Source organism: Bidens hawaiensis, unplaced genomic scaffold (genome assembly GCF_021521415.1).
Source record: "Bidens hawaiensis isolate Kalapana, Puna unplaced genomic scaffold, B.hawaiensis_p1.1 tig00005770_1, whole genome shotgun sequence".
Lineage (NCBI taxonomy): Eukaryota > Viridiplantae > Streptophyta > Magnoliopsida > Asterales > Asteraceae > Bidens > Bidens hawaiensis.
This window is the reverse complement of record NW_027491378.1, coordinates 295,692-323,524: the sequence shown is the minus strand read 5'-3', so window position 1 is coordinate 323,524 and position 27,833 is coordinate 295,692. Positions and strand designations below refer to the sequence as shown.

Sequence of the window (27,833 nt, the reverse complement as noted above, 5' to 3'; positions counted from 1 at the left end):
CAGGAGGAGGAACCTCGCCGCGTAGCGCGACGAGGGTGTTTATGGCATATTTTCACTCTGCGTAACGTGACCAACTTCCATATCATCGTCGCGTGAGGCACCGAGGCCTATCCAGAAAGTTCCGAATTTTGGACGGGTTTTGGGCTCTAATCACTATATAAACATCATTAACCTTAACTTTAAGGAGAACACGAGCCAGGGGTTTCCATAGACGAAAATTCAAGTCGGGATTTCAAATTTTGGAGCTTTTTGGAGGCCATAATTCATCCGGTGAAGTGCTAATTCAAGAGAGATCGAAGACTTACGGATTTTATCATCTTTAATCTTTCGGTTTCTAATTTTTATCCGATGCTCACCATGAATTCTAGGTTTTGTGTTTTGTTTGATTTTAAGATGCTAAGCTAAACATTATTAGACTGCCTAGGCTTTATGATGAACCTTTGTTGAAGTTGGATTTTATTTGGGATTTGCTTTTCGTTATGGGCTTATGAATCAGTAAAGAGTTTAATATTATTTATTTGATGCACATGTATGCTTGGTTTTATTTGATGAATTTTATTATTTCAGAGAGTCTTTGGTGATTGTTTGTCATATAATAGGATTCTGTTAGGTCATTTACTATGTGCTCTTGTCTAGTTTGTGATTGTATTAGAAAAAGATCATAGAAACAATATCATTGATCAAATAAATAAAAGTGTGCTGCCAACCTAAAAGCTGTAAGGTGATAGGTTATTTGATAGATCTTGGTTGATTAAGATTGCTAGATTTAGTTATTCACAAAGAGTCCGTCTCAGTTTGATTTTTTAGCTTTGTCTATTTATGTCGAATGAATTTATTAAACTGGCTTTGATTTCCACCTTGTAAGGTAGGATTTTATATAAAGGTACTCATTCATAATTAATTAGATAGCCGTAAGGAAGTCTAATATTAAAACTGGTGTTTTTAAGAACTTAATAGAAATTCATAGGTGTTTTCTTGAGAAGGGTTAGGGTTCCTGTTCGGGTTTTCTTTAAATGACTATTTTATGATCCTAGTTCCATAACAAGTATATTTTGATTAATTGATAACTCAAGCTTTGGGGATTCTAGCCTAGGTGGTTATATGTCATCATCTGAATTAAGTCTGAGTTATAATGTCACACCCCAACCTAAGGCGGAAATGCCGGGGCGTGATCCGATTGCTTACAGCTTGAAGATACTATCATAAATATAAATGACAATATCTAATTAATTATTTACAAATATTACACACAATATCCAAATATACAAAACAATTCAAATACACAAATATGAGTTCATATAACGATTATCTTAATTATATCGTAATGTCTTGTCTACATTCCAACTTCAATCTTCAGGCAACCTGCATATGCGTAGAAAATGGAGTTTTTGTCAACAAATATGTTGAGTGAGATGATCACCAATTTGACACAACATTAAATAATAGCATATATATATATATATATATATATATATATATATATATATATATATATATATATATATATATATATATATATATATATATATAGTTGATAAATGATAAATGATAAATGCGCAAACCAACCATGTGATAATAATCAATCGACTCATAACAAACATGCATATAACCAAATCGTGTGTGCCAATGAAATCGTTGCCAAGCGAATCGGGCATTGATTACAATGACTAAGGTTGTCGTTTTACCTTTGCCAAGCGAATCGGGCTCCGGTTACTGAGACGAGCGTATGATCATACTAATGAGAACCCTCTACAAGGGGATATGTTGGACCTCTCCAAAACATTATCAAGTAAACAATTAAACATGTAGCAATTAGCAAATAACATTCAACTGATATTCACACAATGATTATATTTGCGATTTTGTGTGTATATATATATAGATAGAAAATATGAATAAGTACGCATATGTTCCCAAAAAGTTTATGAAAATCGAGTAAAATAGGGGAATGATCAAACTCACCCTAGATGGAAGGCAAGTGATTAATAAATTTGACAAACGAACTAATGATTTAAGCGAATCGTCCAATACGCGTCCAACAAGATTAATGATCAGAATCTGAAACTTTGTGATATAAAACTATAAATAAAAACAAACTTAATGCCACTGGAATCAATCCAAACGGATGAGTAGAACTCTAGTTATGTTGATTTTAATGTTTAAACGAGTCGAGTCTGACCAGAATCTGAACTTTGATTCAGGAGTCGGGTTTTGAGCAGAACCCTTAAAATTTAATTACAAGAAGAAAAGTCTTCTGGACCGAACGTTGAATCCGACCAGAAGCATGAGAAAACGCAAAGTCAAAACTTGTTGACTGTTTTACCCTTCATCGGGTTTTAAAGCAATTGACCAGTCAACACCCTTCAATCACCAAAATTGATTGAAGTTTATTGACTAGGGAATATGTATGAACGATTTTACAGTTTACAACTTACCCGGAAAGTGAAAGGATTGATGAGAAACGGAAGTCAAAGATCCTAAAGCAAGCAAAGTCAATGAACAAGTCTTGAATCTTTAACGAATATGCAAAAACCGAAGGTTTTGAGAATAAGAAGAGGTAGGTGACGGCTGAAGGAGATGTAGTAGGGTTAGGTTAAGGTTTACAGCATGGAATTATGATGTGTTTATATAAGAATAGCTAAAACGAACCAAATATGGGCTTTTTGTCCCGTTTAAGCAAGTATATGCGATTTAAGGAAAGAATCTTCGATTTATTCACAAAGATCTGATCTTGGACAAGGGAAAATGAATTAGGAATGGTATTTTAGTTGTATGATGTTTACTTGGACCTTAATTCACTCTAACATGCCTAAAATAAACGATTTTATACCTTAAACGAACTAGAAAACGAACTAAGGCTTAAACAATCTGTGCAGGTACCCCCGTCGTGCCGCGCGGCCACCTAGGGTGGTCCCATCACGCAGCACCCCGGTCCAAAATGGGGAAAGTTTTATTTTTTGCATTTTTAGTCCCTGTAGTTTGATATTTGGTCTATTATTGAACTTTTTATGTTTTAAATAAGGATTTAGACATTATATAAAGTATGAGGGGTATAAATTGAACATTAGAAACTTAAATATATTATTTTTGTTTAATAATGAAAATCTAAATTATTCCCGGTCGGTTTAAACGTAAACGAAAATCCGAGATGTTACATATAAGTCGAGTCGCCTTTAGTTTTATTAGTTAGTTTTAATTTTAATATTACTTTAATCTTAGATTTTTAGTAACCCCCCTCAAAAAAATAATAAATAAATAGTCGTGTCTGTGATTGAGTCTAATTTAGCTAGTTTACGTAATTAAAAGAGTTTCGTGAGTTCGATATCCGGACTTACTTAGCTATACTAGAGTTGGCTGGTGCACTTGTTGGTTAGTAGTTTAGTCAAGTTTAGAGAATCTAGAGTATTACTTAATGTCTAGATTAGCATAATGTAGTTAATAATTATTAGACTACTTTTAGCACATCAGCGGGAGACGACGGCAGTGAAAATACGGTTAGAGATGGAAACGTTAATTCAGGGTTGTAAGTTGCGAAGATGGGGGGGGGGGGGGGGTGGGGTGTTATATGGAGCTGGGTTTTGGTTAGGGGTGAAAATACATTAATACCCCTGAAACTAACGGAAGTAACGGCCGGGCCCAATTGCAAAAAAAAAATGATCATCACAGGGTCCATATCTGCGAAAATGTCACCAACCGTAATTACAATTAAAATGAGTAATGCTGATTCTCATATATGTGAAAATGTCACCGTAGGGTTGAAACATGCGCTTCAGGTTCCACCACAGGAACCATAATTGCAATTAAAGTGAGTAATGCTGATTCTCATTTATCATTATTAAACAACTCACACCCTTTACCGAGGGGGTTCACTATTAGAATCGGATTCAAAAAACCCGAAATTTAATTCAAATAACAGATCCCAATTTGGAATCAGGTCGTTATCCAAACTGAATTTTGAATTAGGTTTCAAGTCGATGAAAATTGAAACCGAATCGATTAATTACTCGAATTCAATTTAATTATTTTTTTATTATAAAAACAACACATCTTTCACTTGTGGGCTCAAATGTTGTTTGGGTCTTTTATGTAGTTTATTATTGGGCTTTCATATTATCTTCTTAATGTTCATCTTCAAGCTTCATCATCCCAAATAAATGGCTGGGGACATCACAAACTGATAACAGTTGAGTTCACTCCAGAGAATCTGCGAGATGCGTTAATGGATACTTGGTCATTGACTGCTCGTTTCATACCTTGCACCACGATTAACTCACACAACTTCAACACCCACAGCAAGAAACTCATACCAATCTCCAATTCATCAGCAAAAGATATATGGCGGAAGATATTAAGCTCATCAACAACTGTTCATCATGTTCATCAATCCTACCGTCGAAAACCCGAACCGGGTTTTTTAGACCACAGCGTAGATATGGACGAATTAATATCATTTATTAACCAAACAACTGATGAACACCAACTGTTCGACGTAATGTCTCCTTACAAAAACCGACAGCTTTCGATCCGGTTCATGGTAACACTCCTTTCCCGTGAAACCGACTGGCAACGGTCACTTGCATTGCTCGATTGGATACACGAACACGCTTTGTACACCCCGTCGGTTTACGCGTACAATGTTGTTTTGCGTAATGTGCTTCGGGCGAAGCAGTGGGAGATTGCGTATGGACTGTTTGATGAAATGCGCCAGAGAGCGCTTTCGCCTGATAGGTATACGTACTCAACTTTGATCACGCAGTTTGGGAAAGAGGGTCGGTTTGATGACGCGTTATCTTGGCTTCAGAAGATGGAGCAGGATCACGTGTCAGGTGATCTTGTATTGTATAGCAATTTGATCGAGTTGTCACGAAAGTTATGTGATTATTCCAAGGCTATATCGATATTCTCTCGGTTGAAGCAGTCTGGCATTTTGCCGGATCTAGTTGCTTACAATTCGATGATTAATGTTTTTGGAAAGGCTAAGTTGTTTCGTGAAGCTCGATTATTGCTTCAAGAAATGAGATCGGTTGGAGTTGACCCCGACACGGTTAGCTATTCTACACTGCTGAGCATGTATGCTGAAAATCAGAAATATTTAGAAGCTTTATCGGTGTTCTCGGAAATGAAAGAAGTCAACTGTTCACCGGACCTTACGACTTGCAATATTATGATAGATGTATATGGGCAGCTTGATATGGCTAAAGAAGCGGATCGTTTGTTTTGGAGCATGCGGAAGATTGGAATCGAGCCCAATGTGGTCAGTTACAATACCCTTTTGAGAGTGTACGGTGAAGCCGAGCTTTTCGGTGAGGCCATACATTTATTCAGATTAATGCAGAGAAAAGATATAAACCAAAATGTTGTTACTTACAACACTATGATCAAGATTTATGGTAAAACTCTAGAGCATGAGAAAGCTAATAATCTTATTCAAGAAATGCAGAACCGAGGGATAGAACCGAATGGGATAACATACTCTACTATAATATCCATTTGGGATAAAACCGGGAAACTGGACCGAGCTGCAACACTTTTTCAAAAGTTAAGAAGCTTGGGTGTTGAAATTGATCAGGTTCTTTATCAAACCATGATTGTGGCTTATGAACGAGCGGGTCTTGTTGGGCATGCGAAAAGATTGCTTCATGAACTTCAAACCCCGGATAATATACCACGAGCAACAGCGATTACAATACTTGCTGCAGCGGGTCGTGTAGAAGAGGCGACGTGGGTTTTCCGCCAGGCGTATAATAATGGAGAAATTAAGGATATATCAGTGTATGCGTGTATGGTTGATCTTTTTTCAAGAAACCGAAAGCACGCTAGTGTTCTTGAGGTGTTTGATAAGATGAGAAAAGCAGGGTATTTTCCTGATTCCAATGTGATTGCTCTTGTGTTAAACGCGTATGGGAAGTTACGAGAATTTGAGAAGGCGAATGCTGTTTATATGGAGATGCAGGATGAGGGTTGCGTTTTCCCTGATGAAGTTCACTTTCAGATGTTAAGTCTTTATGGTGCAAAAAGAGATTTTGAGATGGTGGAATCATTGTTTGAGAGATTAGACTCTGATCCCAATATTAATAAGAAGGAATTGCATCTTGTTGTTGCTAGCATTTATGAGAGGGCGAATAGATTAAACGATGCATCTCGAATCGTTAGTAGGATGAAACATATTGGACTTCTGAGACAGGTGTGAACCGTTAGTAGGATGAAACATATTGGACTTCTGAGACAAGTGTGAACTGCGTGTTGATCAACATACTGTAAGGTGCATATATGGAAGTATGTAAGCCAAATACTTTTGTTATATTATGTAAATTATGATTTAAATTCTAAGTGTTGTTAATTGATTATCTGTGATTGCCATCCACCAAATGGAGTTTCTGAGCCTATTAATTTAGATTTTGGACTCCCTGCTAATAGAACCTAGATATTTTCTTTAATCTAATTCACAATATAGCTCTCATTAAGTCATTTGATTGTCTTTTGTAAGAACCTCCACAAAAATACATATTAAAACTCATCCCCAGTCCAATTGATCACAATATAGTTTTCAAGTGTTTTCTATGTTCACAAACTAACAACAAAATCATGAAAATAATAATTTCTTGTGTGTATGTACATAACGCGTATTATACATATGCAGCAAGCACACATTCAGTCATGAGAATACGACTAAGAATCATGTAGAATCACGCCTCCACCATTCCTTCAATCGATCAATGGTTTGTGACGAATGTGTTTCAATCGTTACGCTTTGGATTTTGATTTGGGGTTTTATCATGTAAGGGTTTTGGAATTTGGGGGTGAAAGAAAAAGGATTTAACTTTTTATTGAGGGAGAGAGAGAGAATAGAGGTGCAGAGTAATATTAAAAGACCAAATTGCCCATCACGAGTTAGCCACATCCTTCACTTAACGGAGGATTTGGAAGCCAGTTAGTCTAAAGGACAAAAACAAAATGTTTTTTTACGTTAAAAAGGACGTCCATATCGCCTACTACAATTATTTGAGTATTGTTTAAATGAATAGAAGTAGATACACGATTAAAAATACACGCGTCTCATAATTACGAGTTCATGACCATAAAGTATGGTATAACATATATAGATTGATTAATAAGAGAGCATGGTGCCATGATTACAGAATACATAAAACATAATTAAGTAGCTGAAAAAGCATTCGAGAGTTGTTAATACAATGACCATTTTATTTGACACAATTCAGAATTCAGTTGCCCACAATAAGTTTAAAGCTTTCCCAACACAATCAAACACTAAAGATAAAGAAATTAAGCAGCAAACTTAGGAGTTGCCCTGTGCTTCAGGATCTTCTTCTCCAGTTCATCTTTCTTAGCACCAACAACCCTTTCAATCTCTTTTCCCTGTTTCAGCAACACAAGTGTAGGCATCGCCTGCACCCCAAATTGCTGCGCAACATCCTGCAATCATCCATTTATCTTAATCGTCACAACTACCGGTTTTCAGGTGGTCAAACCATAAACCAAACCGTTAATAACGGTTGTTAATTAGTGAAAACCCAAAGCAAACCGTTGAAATTTAAAACCAAACTTAACCATTACTAACGGTTTGGTTTCAGGGTTTGACTTTAACGAGCCTTTATATAGAATGCATAACATATAAAATTAAAACGTCAAAATAAAAGCTTTTTTAGTACTCAAGAATTAAAGCTCAAAACAAATTACCAGAATAATAACATTAACACAATAGTAGGATTAACATTTAACATTAGTCATGATAAAACCTTTTGTTCTTGAGAACAAATCAATATACAACAAGTTGACCATACATAATATAAGAATGAAACAAACAGATAACTAAGTATAATATAAATACAAATAATTAAAATCAATAACATGCCATGTCTCAAACAAATCAAATTATGTTATTAAATCGTATGGCGAATATAAACCGTCATTCCGTAAACCCAACCGTCATTACAGTTTGAAAATTTGGAAACCGATCCACCAAATGTTAGTATAAAACCGACCACAAAACCAAACTAATGACCAGCTTGTGTGGTTTCACGGTAACACCCCTAGTCAAAAGTCACAATCTTTATGATTCTATGGTTGTAACTAGGCGCTACCAACTCGGTCGACTAGGGAGTTACAAGTACTCGGGGATTATTCTTCAAGTACTTGGTGCGTAGGCGTGATTTTTGCAAGCATTAACAAGATCAGAACTGGTAACTCCAATTTCGAAGACACAAATAGAATCAAAATCAGACAATTTTATAAGGATCCATTTAGGGTTTCATTTATAACCCTAATCCCTAAATTAAGACTAATTCATCGCAACAACATAACATCAAATTGAATCCAGCAAACCCTAATCATAACCAAATGATTATTACCTGCAACTCATCGACATCGATCTTGATGAAGTCAATTTCTTGGTACTTAGCAGAGAGAGATTTAATAAAAGGCTCTAGCATCTTGCAGGGCCCACACCAAGAGGCGGAGAAATCAACGACCATGAGTTTAGGGGATTGCTTGGTCTGGTTGAAGTGAAGCTGCCAGCGGTTAGAGGAATGGAACTCGATGACTCGTGAGTCGCCTGATGGTGCATCGCCGTCGGTGGGAGTCTGCTGTTCACTCTCTCCCCAAAACGCTGATAACACCGATCCCATGTTTGTTTGTTAAGTGGAGTTTGCAGGTGGTGTTTGTGTTTTACGCTTCTTGTTTTCATCGATACAGATTAGGTTGAGTTTTACATAAAATATAAATATAAATATTGCCCTTTTGACTTCTTCCTCCATCGACGTTACATGTTTTGTTTCATCGGGAAAGTTAGCGTACAAATTAAATTAACGTGTTAATTGTGAGAATCAAGATATACAACATAGTGTAATTACACTGTTTGACTCTCACAGTTAACACGTTAATTTAATTTATATTTGATCCAAGATTTTTTTAATGGCGGACAATCTCACGGGTAAACCTATCTTATTCGGGGCTATGTCCAGCATTGACTCCTTGACCGCCATGAGACTGTACCCTTTGATATGCAGGAACCAAATGGAATCCGTAAACCCTCGCCCTCCATCGGTTCTGAACTCGAGATTAAAACCCTGGTTTGTCCCCTAATCTAGATGTCTATGGAAATGACCCAGTTGGAAATCGAACATGCATCTCCACTAGGGGATGTCGACAAACCACTAGACTAAATTCACAGAACTGACGCTACTGGAATCTAACAACATTTTATATTCATTTTTTGTGCTTTTTTTTACTTAGTAATTTATTTTACGATTTAGTATCGGTACCGATCAAATTTGTGGTGGTTTGTCACGTCAATGTGCTGATTTGTGTTTTCGCTTTAAATATGTTAATTTGTATTTGTGCGTTGACAAATTTATTTTTTGGTTTAGTTTTGGTGCCATAACCCGATGTTGGCCGAATTCACGTTAATTGACGAACACATTGCGCGAGTTTCACCAACCAACTACATGACATTTTTAAATGTTTATTATTATTATTATTATTATTATTATTTATCTGATCATAAGCTATATTGGTTCCAATACTATTTACTTTTTTGGGTTTTTTGACTAACCGTTACGAATCTTACCGATACTGACCAAATTCCCAAAAACAAACAAAAACACCTTAAATCTAACACAATTATTAGTTACATGTACCATGATAAACTTATGAATTACTACAAATAAACAAGTTTCCACGTTGTCATTAGATTCATTTTGTTAAACTTGAATGAAAACTTTCTAAATCATAATAAACCTTTTCATGAATCTTGTTAATCTTCTCTTCGAAAACGAATCATTTGATCAAAATTCTTTTATAAACCCAACCTTCACATTCAACCTTCTGCAACAATCGCTTAAAGGGTTTTGAGATTCTCATAATGAATTTTCGAAACCCATTCATCCCATTCTTCCTGTGTTTCCCTATTCTTTCACCTGATTTCGTCCTCCGATCATCATGCTTTCGCCAAATGTATATCTCCTTAGATTTGCAAAATAACGATGGATCATATATTCATTTCTGATCTTCCAATGTTATTGTTTTTTCAGAAGATCGCCGGTGATCAGATTGCTGAATGATAATTCCTATCATCATCATCCGTTTGATCCGTCTCGGGTCACCCAAATTTCGAAGCATCCAAGGTTTTATACCAATATTGTTATTTCATAATTTAAATCAGCATAATATGATTCTACAGCAAGCATTATTTTTATGTCTGTTTGGGCTCCAGGGCGTTCTTATACCGGAACTTTTTAACAGATGAAGAGTGTGATCATCTCATTGAAGTGGTTGGTCATCACTTACATCTTATTATCCAATTTTCTTGTAAGCCTATAACACAATAATTTGTTGTTCCCTGTGTATCTTGCTAACTCGATTATGATTGTTGGTGATTTAGGCAAAGGATAAACTCCAGAAATCCATGGTTGCTGATTCTATAACCGGTAAAAGCATAGAAAGCATGGTTCGTACCAGCAAAGGCATGTTTATTAGGAAAGCTCATGTAAGCTTCACTATAAATATATACACGACACATTCATTTTAGAATCAATAATATGCTTAAAATTTTGAGAAACACATAATGCAAAAATATTTGTTTATGCCATCGGATCAATTACTTGATATATATAAATTTGAAGATTTTTGTAAATCGAATCGGGAATTAAACGCTAATGTTTGTTATGATTTTTGAGTTATTGTTTTCTTTGAAGGATGAAGTGGTTGCTGGTATTGAATCAAGGATTTCTATGTGGACATTCATTCCTGTAGAATACGGAGAGGCGACGCAGGTATTGCATTATGAAACTAGTCAAAAATACTTGCCACACTGGGATTACTTTCAAGATAAGGCCAATCAGGCAGTGGGCGGTCACAGGATAGCAACTGTGCTTATGTATTTATCTAATGTTGAGAAAGGTGGCGAGACAGTATTCCCCCAGTCCGAGGTATGCTTTATTTACTTAATACTAAATGCTACCGATTATGTCTTTTTATTGTTGTTTGCCTTTATCTTTCTCTTTTAATCGGTGTTTTGTTGGTCTCCAGATGAAAGAATCCCAGCTTAAAAATGATGAAAGTTGTAAGTGTGCAAAAAGAGGTTATGCTGGTATGTCAATTAATCAATATAGCAACAAATGTAAAACCAAGGTGTTTTGGACTTTTGGTACATAATATGGTTGACTTTCAAGAGTCAAGCATGTAACTTTTTGGATCATAACCAGCATACATATATATATATAACATAAAATCCACATTCTAAAGTATCTTAATTCCTTATAAAACATACCAAAATGAGGATCCACAAAGCCTTTTTATAGTATTGACAACGCATGCAGTCAAACCCAAGAAGGGCGATGCTCTACTTTTTTTCAATCTACATCCTAACGGCACAACCGACCCTATGAGCTTGCATGGGAGCTGCCCCGTTATAGAGGGCGAGAAATGGTTGGCAACCAAATGGATTCATGTCAAGTGTTTTGAGCGTAAACGAGCTAGTGCACGTAGAAAAGAAAGGTTGCATGGAGGAAGCCCTCAATCAACCTTGAGAAAAGGGGATGCAAGCGCAAAATTTACTAAGACAATCAGCGTGAATGAGTTGTTCGTAGCGAATGTGACAATTTTGGTCCCTATATGACTGGCTCTGCTCATAGTTCTGGAAATTATTGGAAGAGCTTAGTTCCGTCGATGACGATGGTTTTTTTGCATACATGTTTATGTAGTTACTGTCTTTCCTTTTTCATTCTATATTGCCTTTCTGTATATAACTTGTGTTGGAAAACTAAATAGAAGTACGTGTGAATAAATGTCTCAAAAGTTAAAGTTGTAAAACCTTGTCCCATATCGGGTGTGGAACAAAATGAGAAGTAGTTTATAAGATGCAATCTTCACTACTCATTTGTTAATTTGTGATGTGTGTTACTACAACTCCTACCCGCGCGCAACGGGGTTGCAAAATTGGGTTTTCGGTTTTACATTTGTTTTTGAGAATTTCGTAACTGAAGTTGGTCAAACGATTTAATGATAATTATTCTCTTAATGATGATTATTATTATTAACTTCGTAACTGAAGTTGGTCAAACGATTTAAAGATAATTATTCTCTTAATGATCATTATTCTGTTTTATTACACTTTAATGATCATTATGAGGTTTGATTTATGTTATGACTTTTTGACTATAAAACCAGTTCAAATGCTTCAGCCAAATACATTGAAAAACACACAAACTCTCTCTTCCTCTCTGCTGCAACATCATTACGGTTTCGTTTCAGACAAGTGATCAAGTCAGGCAGTCCGCTACTGCTTCGAACCGGAGTACCCTGGGAACAGACCGCGAATCTGTTTAAAGGAATTGTGTTAAACACAAGCCCGGTTCACCGTTATCATTTATTGTTTCTATTTTATTGTTTTCGGTTCTAATACAGGAATACCAACAAACATAAATAGATTACTAATTGTTCATGTGTCTTTCGTTTCAGACAGACAGACAGAATGGAATCCTAGGCATGATCAATTTCGTTTCAGACAGCCATGATCGTTGCTTCTGTTGTTGCTATCACAACCAGTTTGGTTGCACCACTGCTTAATGCAGTTACATCTCATGCTGAGAAACCGGAAAAATTCACCGGTGTGAATTTTAAAAAGTGGCAGCAAAAGGTATTCTTTTATTAGACCACGTTGAACCTAGCGAGGTTCTTGACTGAAACCGTTCCCCATGTTGATAAAAGGGAAATGGATGCTCATTCGGTGACCGCGGTTCAGGCTTGGAATCATTCGGATTTCTTGTGCCGGAATTATGTTTTGAATGGTATGGTGGATGCATGTACAATGTGTAATGCAAGGCCAAGACTGCGAAAGAATTATGAGAGTCTTTGGACTGCAAATACAAAACAGAAGATGTCGGTGCTAAAAAGTTCGCGGTGGCTAAGTTCTTGGACTTTAAAATGGGAAAGGCTCCAACCTTGGTCCTAAATGTGGAAAGCAAGGCCATAGGGCCAATGAGAGTAAGCTTCCAAAGAATGAAAATGCTCGACAAGTAAATATGGTTCGTGAGGTTGATAACCTCTCGATTATGGTCACCAAAGTTAACTTGTGTCGAAGCAAAACAAACAAGATCGTCATTCAAAAAGATTGAACGATTCATTGAACCCCTTGAGATGATCCACACTTATGTGTGTGATCATTCCTACTCGTGTAGGGAGTAAGTACTTCTTCATGTTTATTGATGATAGTACAAGGTATTGCTATGTGTACTTACTTAAGAGTAAGGATGAGGCTATTGATAAGTTTATCTTGTTTAAAGCAGAAGTTGAGAATCAACTAAATTGGAAAATCAAAAGAGTAAGGAGTGACCGAGGAGGTGAATATGTTTCACCTTTTGTTGATTTGTGTGAAAGAGATTGAATCATACATGAACTCACGCCTCCTTACGGAACGCAAAAACCGCACTTTAAAATAAATGATAAATGCCATGATGATAAGTTCTGGTAGAAGCCGAGACATGTGGGGGGAGCAATCTTATCGGCGAATTATGTCTTAAACATGATACCCAAATAAGAAAAAAGATGTAACTCCATACGAATTAGGGACGGGAAATAAACCATCATATAAATACTTGCGAGTATGGGGGTGCCTAGCCAAGTTAGTAGTAACACCACCGAACCGACTATTAATAGGACTCAAAAAAGTGGATTGTATACTTACAGAATACACTCGTCCTGGTGGTGCATTTCGTTTTCTTGTGCATAATTCCAAGAACCCTGGAATAAACAAAGGCACCATACTAGAATCAAAGGATACATCATGGTTTAAAATATGTTCCATGCTTGGGTAAAGAAAAACCAAGTTGTTTTTAGACCGGTTGAGGAAATTGTTCTATAAAACGAGGGTGCAAGAGATGAACCTCGAGAACAGTCTGAAATAGAGGAAGTTGAAATTAGAAAGAGTAAAATGCAAAGGACTGAAAAAGCCTTCGACTCTAACTTCCTTACCTACATGGTAGAAGAGGAACCTCAAACGTACCAACAAACTTAATAGTAATTATTATCATCAATTTCAGTTTCAAATGTTGCACTAATGATCATTATTCTGTTTTATTACACTTTAATGATCATTATGACGTTTGTTATGATTTTTATGATAATTACTAAGTATCATTATGATGTTTGTTATGATTTCAAATGTTGCACTAATGATCACTATTCTGTTTTATTACACTTTAATGATCATTGTGACATTTATTATGATTTTATGATAATTACTAAGTATCATAGCCATCAAAGGTGAGATAGATTCTATCTTACAAAATTATACTTGGGAACTAGTGGATCTTCCTCAAGGATATCGATGGATCTTCAAGAAGAAGATGAAACCAGATGGCACCATCGATAAGTATAAGGCAAGGTTGGTGATCAAAGGATATAAACAACGAGAAGGTTTAGATTACTTTGTACGTATTTGCCAATTACGCGAATAACCTCCATCAGGTTGGTGCTTGCCATTGTCGCCATTAGAAATCTAGAAGTTCACCAAATGGATGTGAAAACAGCTTTCTTGAATGGAAATCTGGAGGAAGAGATTTACCTGAAGGTTTCATATCCGTTGGGCAAGAAAAGAAAGTTTACAAACTTGTAAAATCCTTGTATGGATTGAAACAAGCTCCAAAAACAATGGCATCAAAAGTTTGATCATGCCATGCTTGGTGACAGGTTCAAAATCGATGAATGTGACAAATGTGTATATGTGAAGGACACATCAGATGGATATGTCATTCTGTATCTATACGTAGATGATATGCTCATTGCTGGAAGTGATGACTAAATCATAACGTCCACAAAGAACATGCTAAAGGCAAGATTTGACATGAAAGACAAGGGTTTTGCGGATGTGATTTTGGGAGTTAAAATCACACGAACCCAAAGTGGACTTGTTTTAAGTCAAGCCCATTACGTGAACAAAATTCTTGAGAAGTTTAATGCTAATGACTCTAATGTAGCTAGAACTCCCATTGATGCGAGTCAACATCTAGCTAAGAATAGAGGTGAACCCGTTAACAAGTTGGAATACTCAAGAATTACCGGCAGCTTGATGTATCTTATGACTTGTACTAGACCAAACTTAGAATATGATGTAAGCAAGCTAACTAGATACACGAGCAACCCAAGTTCAATTCATTGGAACTGTGTGATTAGGTTGCTTCGGTACCTAAGATGCACTCGGGAATACGGGTTGCATTATAACATATATCCGACAGTTATCTAAGGACATTGTGATGCAAATTGGATATCTGACACGAATGATTCCAGAGCAACAAGTGGGTATGTATTCACACTTGGAGGTGATGCTATATCGTGGAAATCGTCTAAACAAACGGTTACTAGATCCACGATGGAATCAGAATTCATTGCCCTAGATAAAGCGGGCGAGGAGGCAGAATGGTTACGTCATTTTGTCGAGGATATACCAAGATGGCCTAAGCCGGCATCGGCCATTTGTATACATTGTGATAGCCAATCGGCAATTGGCAAAGCTCATAGCACAATGTATAATGGTAAGAACATACATATTAGACGTAGACATAATACGGTACGACAACTAATCTCTACTGGAATTATCACTGTTGACTACGTGAAGTCAAATGATAATATTGCGGATCCGTTAACAAAAGGCCTAAGTAGAGAGTTAGTTTAGAAGTCGTCCATGGGAATGGGACTAAAGCCCTTAAAAAAATTAAAGGTTCATACAAAGGAAACCTAACTCAACAGATTGGAGATCCCGAGAATTGAGTTCAATAGGAAAACCTAATTGTATGAATTAATGAGGTCACTGTGGGGGGAATAACCCTACGTATTTAAAAGGTAGTTTACTACATGGTTGGTAAATTTCCTAGTCCTTTCCTAAAAGTGACAAGTGTGATGCTAAGCCTATGGCTTTTAATGATCCGACTAAGGTAACCATACATGATGAGTCACCTATGTGAGAGAGAAGTGGGGTCGCTTCGAAGGGTGTTGTTGGGGCACAATACTTAATGAGTTAATGGCTCTCATAGAACCAGGCTCATGTTCATGACCATAACGAACATAACTATGAGGACTTGACTTTGTCAGGGAGAGTCTTGTGTGAAGTGTATTGTCGTCTACACAAACGACAGATGAGTTCAAAGACATCGCTATCTACTCAGAGTCAGTGGGCTAAGCGCGCTTCATAAGCAAAGGTTCAAAGAGTAATATCTACCTATTGTATGCAAGATTCAACAGCTGAAATCTAATTGGAATAATGTTGTTTCAACCTCCATTTATGTGGAGGATTGTTGGAAAATTAAATAGAAGTATGTGTGAATAAATGTCTCAAAAGTTAAAGTTGTAAAACCTTATCCCACATTGGATGTGGAACAAAATGAGAAGTAGTTTATAAGATGCAATCTTCACTACTCATTTGAAAATTTATGATGTGTTTTACTACAACTCCTACCCGCACGCAAGGGGGGGGGGGGGGAGGTGCAAAATTGGGTTTCCGGTTTTGCATTTGTTTTTGAGAATTTCATAACTGAAGTTGGTCAAACGATTTAATGATAATTATTCTCTTAATGACGATTATTATTATTATTATTATTAATTTCGGTTTCAAAAGTCTCACTAATGATCATTATTCTGTTTTATTACACTTTAATGATCATTATGAGGTTTGATTTATGTTATGACTTTTTGGCTATAAAACCATTTCAAATGCTTCATCCAAATACATGGAAAAACACACAAACTCTCTCTTCCTCTCTGCTGCAACATCATTACGGTTTCGTTTCAGACAAGTGATCAAGTCCGGCAGTCCGCTACTGCTTCGAACCGGAGTACCTTGGGAACAGACTGCGAATCTGTTTAAGGGAATTGTGTCAAACACAAGCCCGGTTCACCGTTATCATTTATTGTTTCTATTTTATTGTTTTCGGTTCTAATACAGGAATACCAACAACTTGCTCTTATGTTTATGGCAGTTATTATGTGTATTTGGCTTCTATATAACTTTTATATATAGAACTTACCCTTATGGTAGTTATTGTATTATTTCTTTTTTGCCTTTTTTGTAAATGAATCCTTTTTAGATATTATCAAGCTCAACTATTAGTTTGTAGGATGAGATTAGGGGTGTGAGTTTTGTATTTGGGCTTTGTCTAAATGGGTTTGAGTTAAACATGCAAACACATTTAGCTAAATAGGTCGTGTTCGGGTTTACATGGCCAGTGGATCCATTTAACCCATTTATTTTACAAATTTAAAAAAATATGTTTGATGTGTTAATTTTATCCCAAAGTTTAAACAATAAAAGCAAAATAAGCATTAAGGTTTATAGTTTAAATGTAAATATTTGATATACATTAATTTGACATATTGTTCTAAATTTGTTCTTATGCAAAAAGAAATAAATAAATAAAATTGAATATTTATAAGGTTGACAGGTCTTTTTCGTGCTTATATCATGTCAAATTTCCGTGATTGTGTTAAGTTTGACCCGTCAACCAGCAAACACGACCCATTAACACCTCTTTATAGAGCACAAAAAGACTCGGTCATATAATGACTTTTAGGGGTCTACATCAATAATCAGTTTGGTGACTTCGAGTTTTGCTGGTCTTCGTGAGCTTTGGGTATCTAATTACAAAAAATAGAATGTAAAAATTCTTGATTTTATAATCAAATAAACAGGTTGAAAGCTTGAATAACCAGAATCGTGGGTTACAAAACTGAATCAATCAAACTAGCTAGTAGTACAATGAATCCTATCTATTACAGATTGAGAAAAAGAAGAAGTAACATGAATGATTTTGAGTCGAATGCTTGATAGAATCAGATAATGAAGAAGACGATCTTCGTGTTCTGTATTTTTTGTATGTTTTGATAAGCATAGAGTTGTGCTATAAATATTTGGAGAGAATTGTGTTCAGCATATGTCCAAGCCTTTTAGATCCATGAAATGAGCAATGACAGCATACACTTTCCTTTGAAACAGTAATCATCCTTCAACCTTCTTTATTAAGACCTCAAAACAAAATAAGTAACTGGGAATTAGAAATGACATAAATTATGAATAATTTCAACATCCCCCCTCAGTTCAATTCCCAAAATAATCTTTTAATCCCAGTTTATCACACAAGAAGTTATGTTTTTCTTTACCAAGACCTTTGGTAAATATATCAGCAGGTTGTTCGGTGGTGTCAATTTTTTTAATTTTGAAAACTCCTGCCATAACCTTTTCTCTTATGGTGAAAAGGTCGATTTCAAAGTGTTTAATGCGTTCATGGAAAACCGGGTTAGCGGAAATCAGAATCGCAGTGTTGTTATCACAATGTATTGGGATAGGGAGAGTGTAACTGATCTTTAAGTCTTCTAGGAGCTTTAAGACCCAAATTACTTCTCCACCGGTTGTATTCATAGCACGGTATTCTGCCTCGGCAGATGATTTGGAGACGGTTTGTTGTTTCTTGCTTTTCCAAGAAATTAGATTGTCTCCAAGATATAGACAATAGCTTGTAACAGATCTTCGAGTAACCAAGAATTTTCCCCAGTCCGAGTCAGAGTAGGCTTTTAGACAAAAGATTTGATGACTTTTTAAAACTTAACCCTTTTCCAGGAGATCCTTTTAGGTATCTAAGAAGCCTCAATGCAACTTGTAAGTGAGAATTTATGGATTTGTGCATGAATTGACTTAGACATTGCACAGTGTAGGAGATGTCTGGTCTAGTAAGGGTTAAATAAATTAATTTTCCGACCAGAATTTGATATTGAGTAATGTTTTTTTAACTCAAAATCGTTTTTTTCGCATTGGTACTGTCATGTAGAGCAACATTTTGTTCTAGGGGATTCCCAACGGGTTTACTTGCAAGAAGACCAAATTCATGAATTAGGTCAAGACAATACTTGCGTTGAGATAGGTACATTTCATTCTCTTTTTCATAAACCTCAATCCCAAGAAAGTATTTTAGTTTTCCCAAGTCCTTAATTTGAAAACACTGACTTAGTTCTTGTTTAACTTTGATTATTCTAAATCATTGTTACCGGCTATAATTATGTCATCTACATAGACAAGTAAGAAGACAGAGGTTTTTTCAGTGTTTTTCATAAATAAGGATGGATCGTTTTTACTTTGTATAAAACCAATGTTCAATAAAGTTGAGGTAAGTTTTTCGTTCCACTTTCTTGGGGCTTGTTTTAGTCTATATAAGGACTTTACCAACTTGCACACTTTGCCAAATGTGACATCTGAACCATTGCCATATCCTTCGGGTATGCTCATGTAGACGTCTTCATCTAGCTCCCCAAAGAGGAAAGAATTATTAACATCAAGTTGGAAAACATTCCAATTGTTTTGAATAGACATAGAAAGTAAGTAACGTATAGTTACCATTTTAACAACGGGAGAAAACGTTTCATGAAAGTCAAGACCCTCACGTTGATTGTACCCTTTAGCAACCAGCCGAGCCTTATATCTCTCAATTTTCCCATTAGACTTATATTTTATTTTATAAATCCATTTACACCCTATTGTTTTTCTATTAGGAGGTAAGTCAGTGATGATCCAAGTTTTATTTCTCTTTAAGGCTTCCATTTCTTGATTCATAGAATTTACCCAATTAATGTCTTAGATGCTTCGGAATAAGTTTTGGGTTCGATGCTTTTGTCAAGAAGGGAAACAAAGCATTTATGGTTATATGATACATTAGAGTAATTAACAAATTTTTCTATCCCATATTTAACTTTCCCGTCAAGCACAAAGTCAGTGTATCTTTTTGGAGCATTGCTAACTCTACTTGACTTACGAGTGCCTTTATTAGGGTCGATGGAAGTGCCCTCAGGGAAGTTAGCATTAGCTATCTCCTCATTAAGAATTTCATCCTCAACTGGTGGCTGAGTGGGATGATTGTTGTCAATATGAACATTGGCATCCAACGGGTCTGCATCAATATCTAGGGTAACAACCATTGGGCTGCTGCCAAACTCATTATTGGCTGACCTTTGTTGGTTCCTAGAATTGTTCTTTTGATTAGACTCATTCTCACTCGAACAATCCAAGTTTTGGTGGAATTCGTTAGATTCCCTCCCCTCATCATCGGGCCTTTGGATCTCAAATTCATTCGGTTCATAATAGAAGTCAAAAGAATTCAAGTGATTTACCCCCATTTTCTTTAGGTAAAGTTTCTATTTTATCTTTTAAGGGAAAACAATTTTCATAGAATTTTACATCACGTGAATAAAACGCAGTTTTGTCATCTAAAGAATACAGTTTGTAGCCTTTTTTATCAAAAGAATATCCAATCAAAACACATTTTGAGGCTCTACTGTCAAATGTAGTTTTTGGGTTTAGATTTGTTGCAAAACATAAACAACCGAATGATCTAAGATGTAACAGAGAGGATTTTTTATTTATTAGCAACTCATAAGGGGACTTTCCATTTAACACGGAAGATGGAGTCCTGTTGATCAAGTAGGTAGCCGTTAGAATACACTTTGACCACATGTATAAGGGAATACCGCTTTGAAATAGTAGAGATCTAGCAATATTTAAAAGGTGTCAGTGCTTTCTCTCTACTATCCCGTTTTGTTGTGGGGTATGCACACAAGTCGTTTGATGAAGAATGCCATTAGTTTTGAGATACGTTTCAAAAATATTATTAACAAATTCAGTTCCATTGTCGCTTCTAAAACATTTGACATGTTTGTCAAATTGAGTTTTAATTAACATTAGAAAGTTAATGATGTTTTGAAAAACTTCATCTTTTGACTTGAGAAGGTATACCCACATGGCTCTAGAATAATCATCCACCACTGTTAAGAAAAATCTAAAGCCATCTTTACTTGTTATTTTAAAAGGTCCCCATAAGTCGAGGTGAACAATTTCACCTACTGTTTGGGTTTTATGTTCACTTAGAGGAAAGGGGTTTCTAGTTTGTTTTGCCCGATGGCATATTTCACAAGGACCATTTAATTCATGAGTTTTAAGATTAAGGTCCGTTTTTAAAACGAATAAAACTTGATGTGAGGGATGACCAAGCCTAGAATGCCATAATTTCAAGTTATCCTTAATAGGCCCAACAACATTGTCACAAACGAACACACCTTATGGGACTTCCCCAAAGTAATACACATGGCTTGTATTATGCAATTTAGGTCATGCAATTTAGGTGTGTTTACTAGTCAGAAGTGTCGTCATGCAATTTAGGTCCTGAATTAAACATTCAAATTCATTAAACCAGCAACCAAGTTTGTTGTCTTTTGCAAGTTTGTGGACAGACATAAGGTTGAACAATACTCTGGAACCACTAAGACGTCAACAAGAATAACATTTTTTCCAATATTAAGTTTCCCAATTGATGTTATTTTTGCATCAGTCCCATTCGGGTGACTAACAATCATGTTATAGCTTGACACATCGACCAAGTCAAACATGTTTTTGCTAGACAATACCATATGTTGGTTAGCACCTGAATCTATTACCCAACCCCTACAATTTCCCTCTTTATCTGAAAAAGCACAAGTGAAAAAAGGGGTAGAACAAGCAGACTGAAAGTTACCTGCCATATGTGAAGTATTTTGATCTGAAGTTGCCGATCCATTTAGCATGGTCATGAGTTACGAATATTGCTCAGGAGTCAACTGGCATGAGACTTCATCGACTTTCTTTGTTTCGGACACAACGTTGTTGCTTGTTGTGTTTTTCAATTTAGATTTATAATTTGTTGGATATCCAACCAGTTCATAACACTTTTCAACAACGTGACCATTTTTGTTACTATGGGTGCACTTTAGGGGACTTCTAGGTTTTTTATAGTTAGAAGTTTTAGATGCAAATGAAGTAGGTTGAGATTTATTAGATGATGTTATTTTCCTATGAGATTCCTCACTAGATATAATGGCGAAGGCACCCTTTACCGTAGGTAAAGGATCCTTAGTCAAAATAGAGGTTCTCATAGGTTGATAAACATCGTCTAATCCCATTAGAAATTGCATTAATATCATATTTTGATTAAACTTGTTGGTTTCATTAGCAACATTACATGTACATGAAGGCAATTCAGAAAGTGAGTCAAACTGTCTCCACATAGATGTAAGTTTATGATAATATTCAGAAATAGGACAACCATCTTGTTTAAACATAGAAATTTTTTGATGAAGGTTAAACATGATAGACCCGTCAACTTTTGAATAGGTTTCTTTTAGTTCCTCCCAAACAACTGAAGCAATTTTAGAGAAAACTTGACCCTTAAATAGTTCTTCAGATATAGAGTTTAAAATCCAAGACAACACAACCGCATTGCATCTATCCCACTGTTTACCAAGGTGCTCATTTGTGGTGGGCATGTTACATGTTTTGTCAATAAACCCGATTTTGTTTTTTACATTTAAAGATAGTTCCATAGAGTTGGCCCACACACTATAATTTTCTGTCCCTTTTAGCTTATTATTAACAATGGTCAAATTATTGGTGTTTGAAGCATGAAGATAAAGGGGGTCTCCAAAATCTAAGTTACTCATCAGATTATAGTTACTAATTTGTTTGTCTGAACTACTCATAGAAGCAAATAACATATAAGCACACAAGTAGATAAGACAAATATAGCCTAACAAAATTAGAACTTCTAAAAAAATGGAGCAGCGGAGCAAAAGGTAATTATGATCCAAAAATTTAGAATTAATAGGATCTTTAACCTAAAAGCACACAAATAAAATAAGATATTTAAAAGAACACTTACAGTGGGATTTTACCAGTGAATTTTGTATCCATTGATCGGGGATACAAAAATGACACTTGATACTAATTTGGGTGATTAAATCCCAAAAAAGATATCAAGTGTAAGTAAATTTGAGCACCTCCTTTGTTTTTTTTCTTTTCTTTTCTCGATTAATAATATACCAAGTGTAGTGGCAACACCATTTCTTGGTTGAATTCATATCCACTGAGATTAATCCCAAGATATAAAATAAAAACCCAGCAACTATTGGTGGACTATTGGTGGGTGATTGATTTCCAGGTCCAACTTTCAAACTAAAAAAAAACCCCAGATCTTCTGTTGCTATTAGCGAATCCCAATATCCCTAAAAATTAGGGTTTCTTTGATTTGTTGCTATAGATGAGATCAGAGAGGAACCTACTTCAGATTTGGGTGGGATTACCAGGTCAGTATGCCGGTTAATCACAAAGAACCCTAAATCAGAGCTGACGAACAACGGTTCAGTGATTCGATTGAGAGGTTGAATCAAGGAATTAATCACAATATAAAGCCTAAGCTCTGATACCATGTAAAAATTCTTGATTTTATAATCAAATAAAAAGGTTGAAAGCTTGAATAACCAGAATCGTGGGTTACAGAACTGAATCAATCAAACTAGCTAGTAGTACATTGAATCCTAGCTATTACAGATTGAGAACAAGAAGAAGTAACACAAATGATTCTGAGTCGAATGCTTGATAGAATCAGATAATGAAGAAGACGATCTTCGTGTTCTGTATTTTTTGTATGTTTTGATAAGCATAGAGTTGTGCTATAAATATTTGGAGAGAATTGTGTCCAGCCCTTTTAGATCCATGAAATGAGCAATGATAGCACACACTTTCCTTTGAAACAGTAATCATCCTTCAACCTTCTTTATTAAGACCTCAAAACAAAATAAGTAACTTTGAATTAGAAATGACATAAATTATGAATAATTTCAACATTGAACATAAACCATAGCAGAATAGTAAAAAACAAAAACAAAAACAAGAATTGATAAAAAGGTTTTCAGAAATATATAAATTTTCCAAACTGATTATCTTGCATAACTAATTACAGCAACCAAGTTAAATCTAGTCAACAAATGTAATTAACTTTTATTTGTTTCGTCATGATGTCCCAAAGAATGTGAAACTTATCATTAGGTACGTGAACTTCATTTAAATGCGTCTATTTTTTCATTAGTCGTTTTCTTTTTAAGAAATAGGCCTCCAAGTTCAAATATTTTGAAGATTTTCTTACATAGAAAGGTTATCAATTTTTGCATCTGATGAGGTAGCCCATATTATGATATTTGACACACACACATATATATATATAAAACATCCAAAAATTATATAGTTTATCATGTCCGAGTACACCTAATTCTCCAGTCAGTCGTCTAAGGTTCACCCAGTGACTTTTGCAATATTGTATAGAAGACAAAGAGAAGTGGAGAGACACATTCAATACAATACAAGCATTACAACAAGAACATTCCCTCACGTTTACTCCTCAATCATAGAACCCTAAACTCTATCAGAATCATATCAAGAACGTGACGTCAAGTAATGTCCTATGGCCCACTCGAGTCTAGGATTTTACAGCATCAATAGTTTCGAAATATGAAAATTATTTAACACATATATGTATCATTAAAAATATCTTAAAAATTGTAGGACATGGGTCACAATTGTCACACCCCGTTAAGCGATTTGCGGAAGCGTAAAATGGAAATGCAACAGATACAACTGGTATCAAATACATTGTTCATAAAGAAACATTACTAACTAATTTACAATATATTACATCGTTCTAACGTCTTTTACAAACTAGGTGATACAATCAAAACTAGCTTTTCAACTACTTTACTTTTAACTCAAATGCTCACAGCATCGATCACAATCCAACAAGTAACACATAATCAATTTACTCCACCTTTCTGATTACCTAAAAAGCATGTTTAAAGAAAAGGTCAACTATGAATAGTTGGTGAGTTTCATAAGTTTTAACGAAATCAGTTCTGCGCACCACACAGTCGTAGTTTGCATGTACGCGCACATATAAATTCAAAATTACGAAAAAATCGTGATTGTTTGTTCGTATTGCGTGTTTCCGTTTTCCATGTTTAATCAACCATTGTGGCCCCCCTTCCACCCACAACGGTTCCGCGTAAAATCAAACATTACACAATGTATACACACATAATTAGTATTTCCTACACCTATTCACATAGCATGTATATATATATATATGCACATATATAGTATTTATCACGTATCACCAAACACTGTGGCCCCCCTTCCGCCCACAATATCCTCGTGGCCTCCACTGCCTACGTTATCCCCATGGCCGTTACAGACCACGTTGTTCACCCATGGCCGTTACAGACCACGTTATTCACCCATGGCCTTTACAGATCACATTATTCACCCAGCTTGTCATGTTTAACAGTGCACAACGTGTTTATATAAACGTATCGTTACGTGTAATTTCGTTATGTTTCGGTATTCGTACCATATCCACTTAATTTGTCATTCAAGAATACTATTCGCCATTTATTCGCACGTAATCAATCATTATGTGTGTAAGGACTTTTTGTATGTAAACGTTCAGATAATTTATATCTTGAACCGTTTTCAGATAGAGAACGTATATAAATATGCTTTTCACTCCAAAAAGTTCGTAAACAGTTGGAAAAGAGGGGTCATGAAACTCAGGGTTTTGTAGGCACTCAGTGCGAGGTCAGCTCGGGGTCCGTTTCCCTTGCTATTACTTAGTCCATGTAGTTAATATTATAATAATATTAATATTTTAATATTATTATAATCATTATACTAAGCTGGGCTGTATAGCCAGTCTGGGTGTGGCTGTTACACCCAGAAAGTGTCAGTAGGTTTAGATTGCGATGTTGTTCAATGTCTAATGTTTAAAATCGAACTTGGCTCAGTTTCCTCGTTTCACCAGCTGGGCCAAGTTGTTCGTTTAGGCGTTTGAAAAACATTTATGGGAATGCAAACTTGGGTAAACGTGTTCGTTGATGAAATTATTAAGTTATAAAAAAAGATCACGTATTAGGGGTCTGAATTCGCTACGGGGCTCGTTTCCGTTTATTCAGTTTGAGTTGGAGAAAAACGCGCACAATCTTGCCAAATTGTCCGGATTTCTCACAAAAAGTTCGTTTTTATATAATGAATTTGAAAATATGCTTTTTGATCACTCTTGATATTCTGGTATTCTAACAAGTTCGTTAATCGCGAACTTGCTGGTTTTCGTCAGAATTAAACTTGTTTAATCTTCAAATTAGCACAATTAATTATCCATTAATCATTAGATCATGAAAATTTAGAAACTTATCAAATAAAATATGTAGATTTTTATAAGAATATTTATGGAATTATTTGCTGATATATAAATTTATAAAAAATTATTTTATATGCTATATTTAGCCCGAAAATCATCTGTTTATACCAAATGAATTCCGAAAAATCCGCGAAAATTCTTGAGTGATCAGAATACCTCACAAAACAATCTGGAAAATTTACAAAATCTAAAAATCATGCCAAAAAACCTTTTCGAGCCGAAAACGGCTATGAAAATCCGAATAAACGCAAATGCACCAAACATACCTAGGGTTTTCCAAATGACCCCAAATTTTATATGTGATCATAATATATCAAATCTGAGTTCCCCACAAATTTTCATAATTTTTCAAGAATTTTAACTTTTTTTCCCAAATAAACGCCCTAATTCGGTAATAAAATCGCCAAATATTCTCGGATGGTCGAAAAATTACCAAATTTGAACAGCGACTCAATGATATAGTTCCTGATGTCCCTGAAAAAGTTTATAACCTAAAAATATGCACATCACAATCGAATCCTAAACAGGCCGTAATCGGACATTTCAGCATTACCTTTGCGGTTTTCGTCGGTTTTCGCTCTCTTAATCCAATTTTCGGGTTCTCGTGCTTCTATATTAGATAAGTACAGGTCCTATATCAAAAACCAAGCATGTATCATCAAGATACCAGCCATGAAAGTTAGGGTTTCGGTTAGGGTTCTAAACAGAACTTTTGAACCGTAAAAACGTCGTTTAAACCCTTTAATCTGTCTTTATGGCCAAAAAAGAGTATGATTCTGGTTCCTAATCATGTGTATGATCAAAACATATTTTTGGACCATTTTTAAGGTTTTTGCATGGTTAGGAATGATTTTGGGTAATCAAACTATGTTTATATAGAATTAAGCATGATTAATTAAGCAAAAAATTTGATAAAATGATCAACTTACCAAGTTTCTTGAATGGGTATTGCAAGATCAGGTTATTTGGTCCAGAAAATAATGGAAAAAGATGTTAAAACTATCTTTTATATAGTATATATAAAAAGGAAAACCATGTGGGGGGGGGGGGGGTTCCCCTTTTGCGACCGCAAGAAAGAAAAAAGTGGCCCATGGCCTCTTTTGTTTCTAATACCTTGTTTTGTGTGCCTGGAAGTGAAAAGACGAGTCCAAATTTGTTTTGAGTTCGGTTTTTGGCGCGAAAAATTTATCAGGTGCGACAAGCAGCGCGAAAACGAGTGTTTTTCGGCCATTTTTGTATAAATTTAGAAAAACGTATTATTTGTTTGTAAAAATCGAAAATATTTTCACGGATCTCTTAAAACATTTCCACTAAGTGTTTTGTAAATATTTTTCGGCTTAACAGATGATACAATGTTTGTTTTGTAACTCTCTTTCGCGTTTAAATCTATAGCGGGTAGTTAAACGAGCATGTTTTCGTTTAACTGGTTTGCTATCATTCTAAGGCCTTAATATCAATATGTTGGCTTATAATAGACGTAGATCTCTTATAGATGGCCCCCCGGGATATCTGGGTCAAAACCAAACCCGTTTGATTAATCGTTCGTTTGTTATGCAATAAGCGGATAATCGCTTATTCGATGTTTGAACGCTAATGTGTAACCGCTTTTGTCACGAATGTCACAACAATTTTGTTAAACAATATTAATAAACAAATAAATAATCTCTTTATACAATTTGGGAAATTGTATTACATATACCGTATACAAATTTAAACAAGGATAATATGAAA

At 35.5% G+C, this 27,833-nt stretch overlaps 5 protein-coding genes across 5 annotated transcripts in view; 2 read left to right on the top strand and 3 right to left on the bottom strand.

The window, feature by feature from the left end:
- The window catches only part of LOC143630566 (ubiquitin-conjugating enzyme E2 2-like), a 206,936-nt gene that overhangs the window by 97,454 nt on the left and 81,649 nt on the right, over positions 1–27,833 (bottom strand). The window lies entirely within an intron of this gene.
- On the top strand, positions 4,175–6,190 carry LOC143630590 (uncharacterized). Its single transcript, XM_077099565.1, has one exon. It carries the CDS (start codon positions 4,220–4,222, stop codon positions 6,188–6,190), a length of 1,971 nt encoding a protein of 656 aa, XP_076955680.1. The 5' UTR covers positions 4,175–4,219.
- Positions 7,256–8,690, bottom strand: LOC143630560 (thioredoxin H2-like). Its single transcript, XM_077099546.1, has 2 exons — positions 8,370–8,690; positions 7,256–7,434 (listed from the first exon to the last, which is right to left on the bottom strand). The coding sequence occupies exons 1-2, from the start codon at positions 8,643–8,645 to the stop codon at positions 7,285–7,287; spliced, it is 426 nt and encodes a 141-aa protein (XP_076955661.1). The 5' UTR covers positions 8,646–8,690; the 3' UTR covers positions 7,256–7,284.
- On the top strand, positions 9,881–11,635 carry LOC143630589 (putative prolyl 4-hydroxylase 6). The gene is made up of 7 exons (XM_077099564.1): positions 9,881–9,972; positions 10,050–10,142; positions 10,232–10,289; positions 10,400–10,504; positions 10,713–10,946; positions 11,047–11,107; positions 11,337–11,635. The coding sequence occupies exons 1-7, from the start codon at positions 9,881–9,883 to the stop codon at positions 11,633–11,635; spliced, it is 942 nt and encodes a 313-aa protein (XP_076955679.1).
- LOC143630559 (uncharacterized) lies at positions 19,638–22,566 on the bottom strand. The gene is made up of 2 exons (XM_077099545.1): positions 21,561–22,566; positions 19,638–20,462 (listed from the first exon to the last, which is right to left on the bottom strand). The coding sequence occupies exon 1, from the start codon at positions 22,558–22,560 to the stop codon at positions 21,619–21,621; it is 942 nt and encodes a 313-aa protein (XP_076955660.1). The 5' UTR covers positions 22,561–22,566; the 3' UTR covers positions 19,638–20,462; positions 21,561–21,618.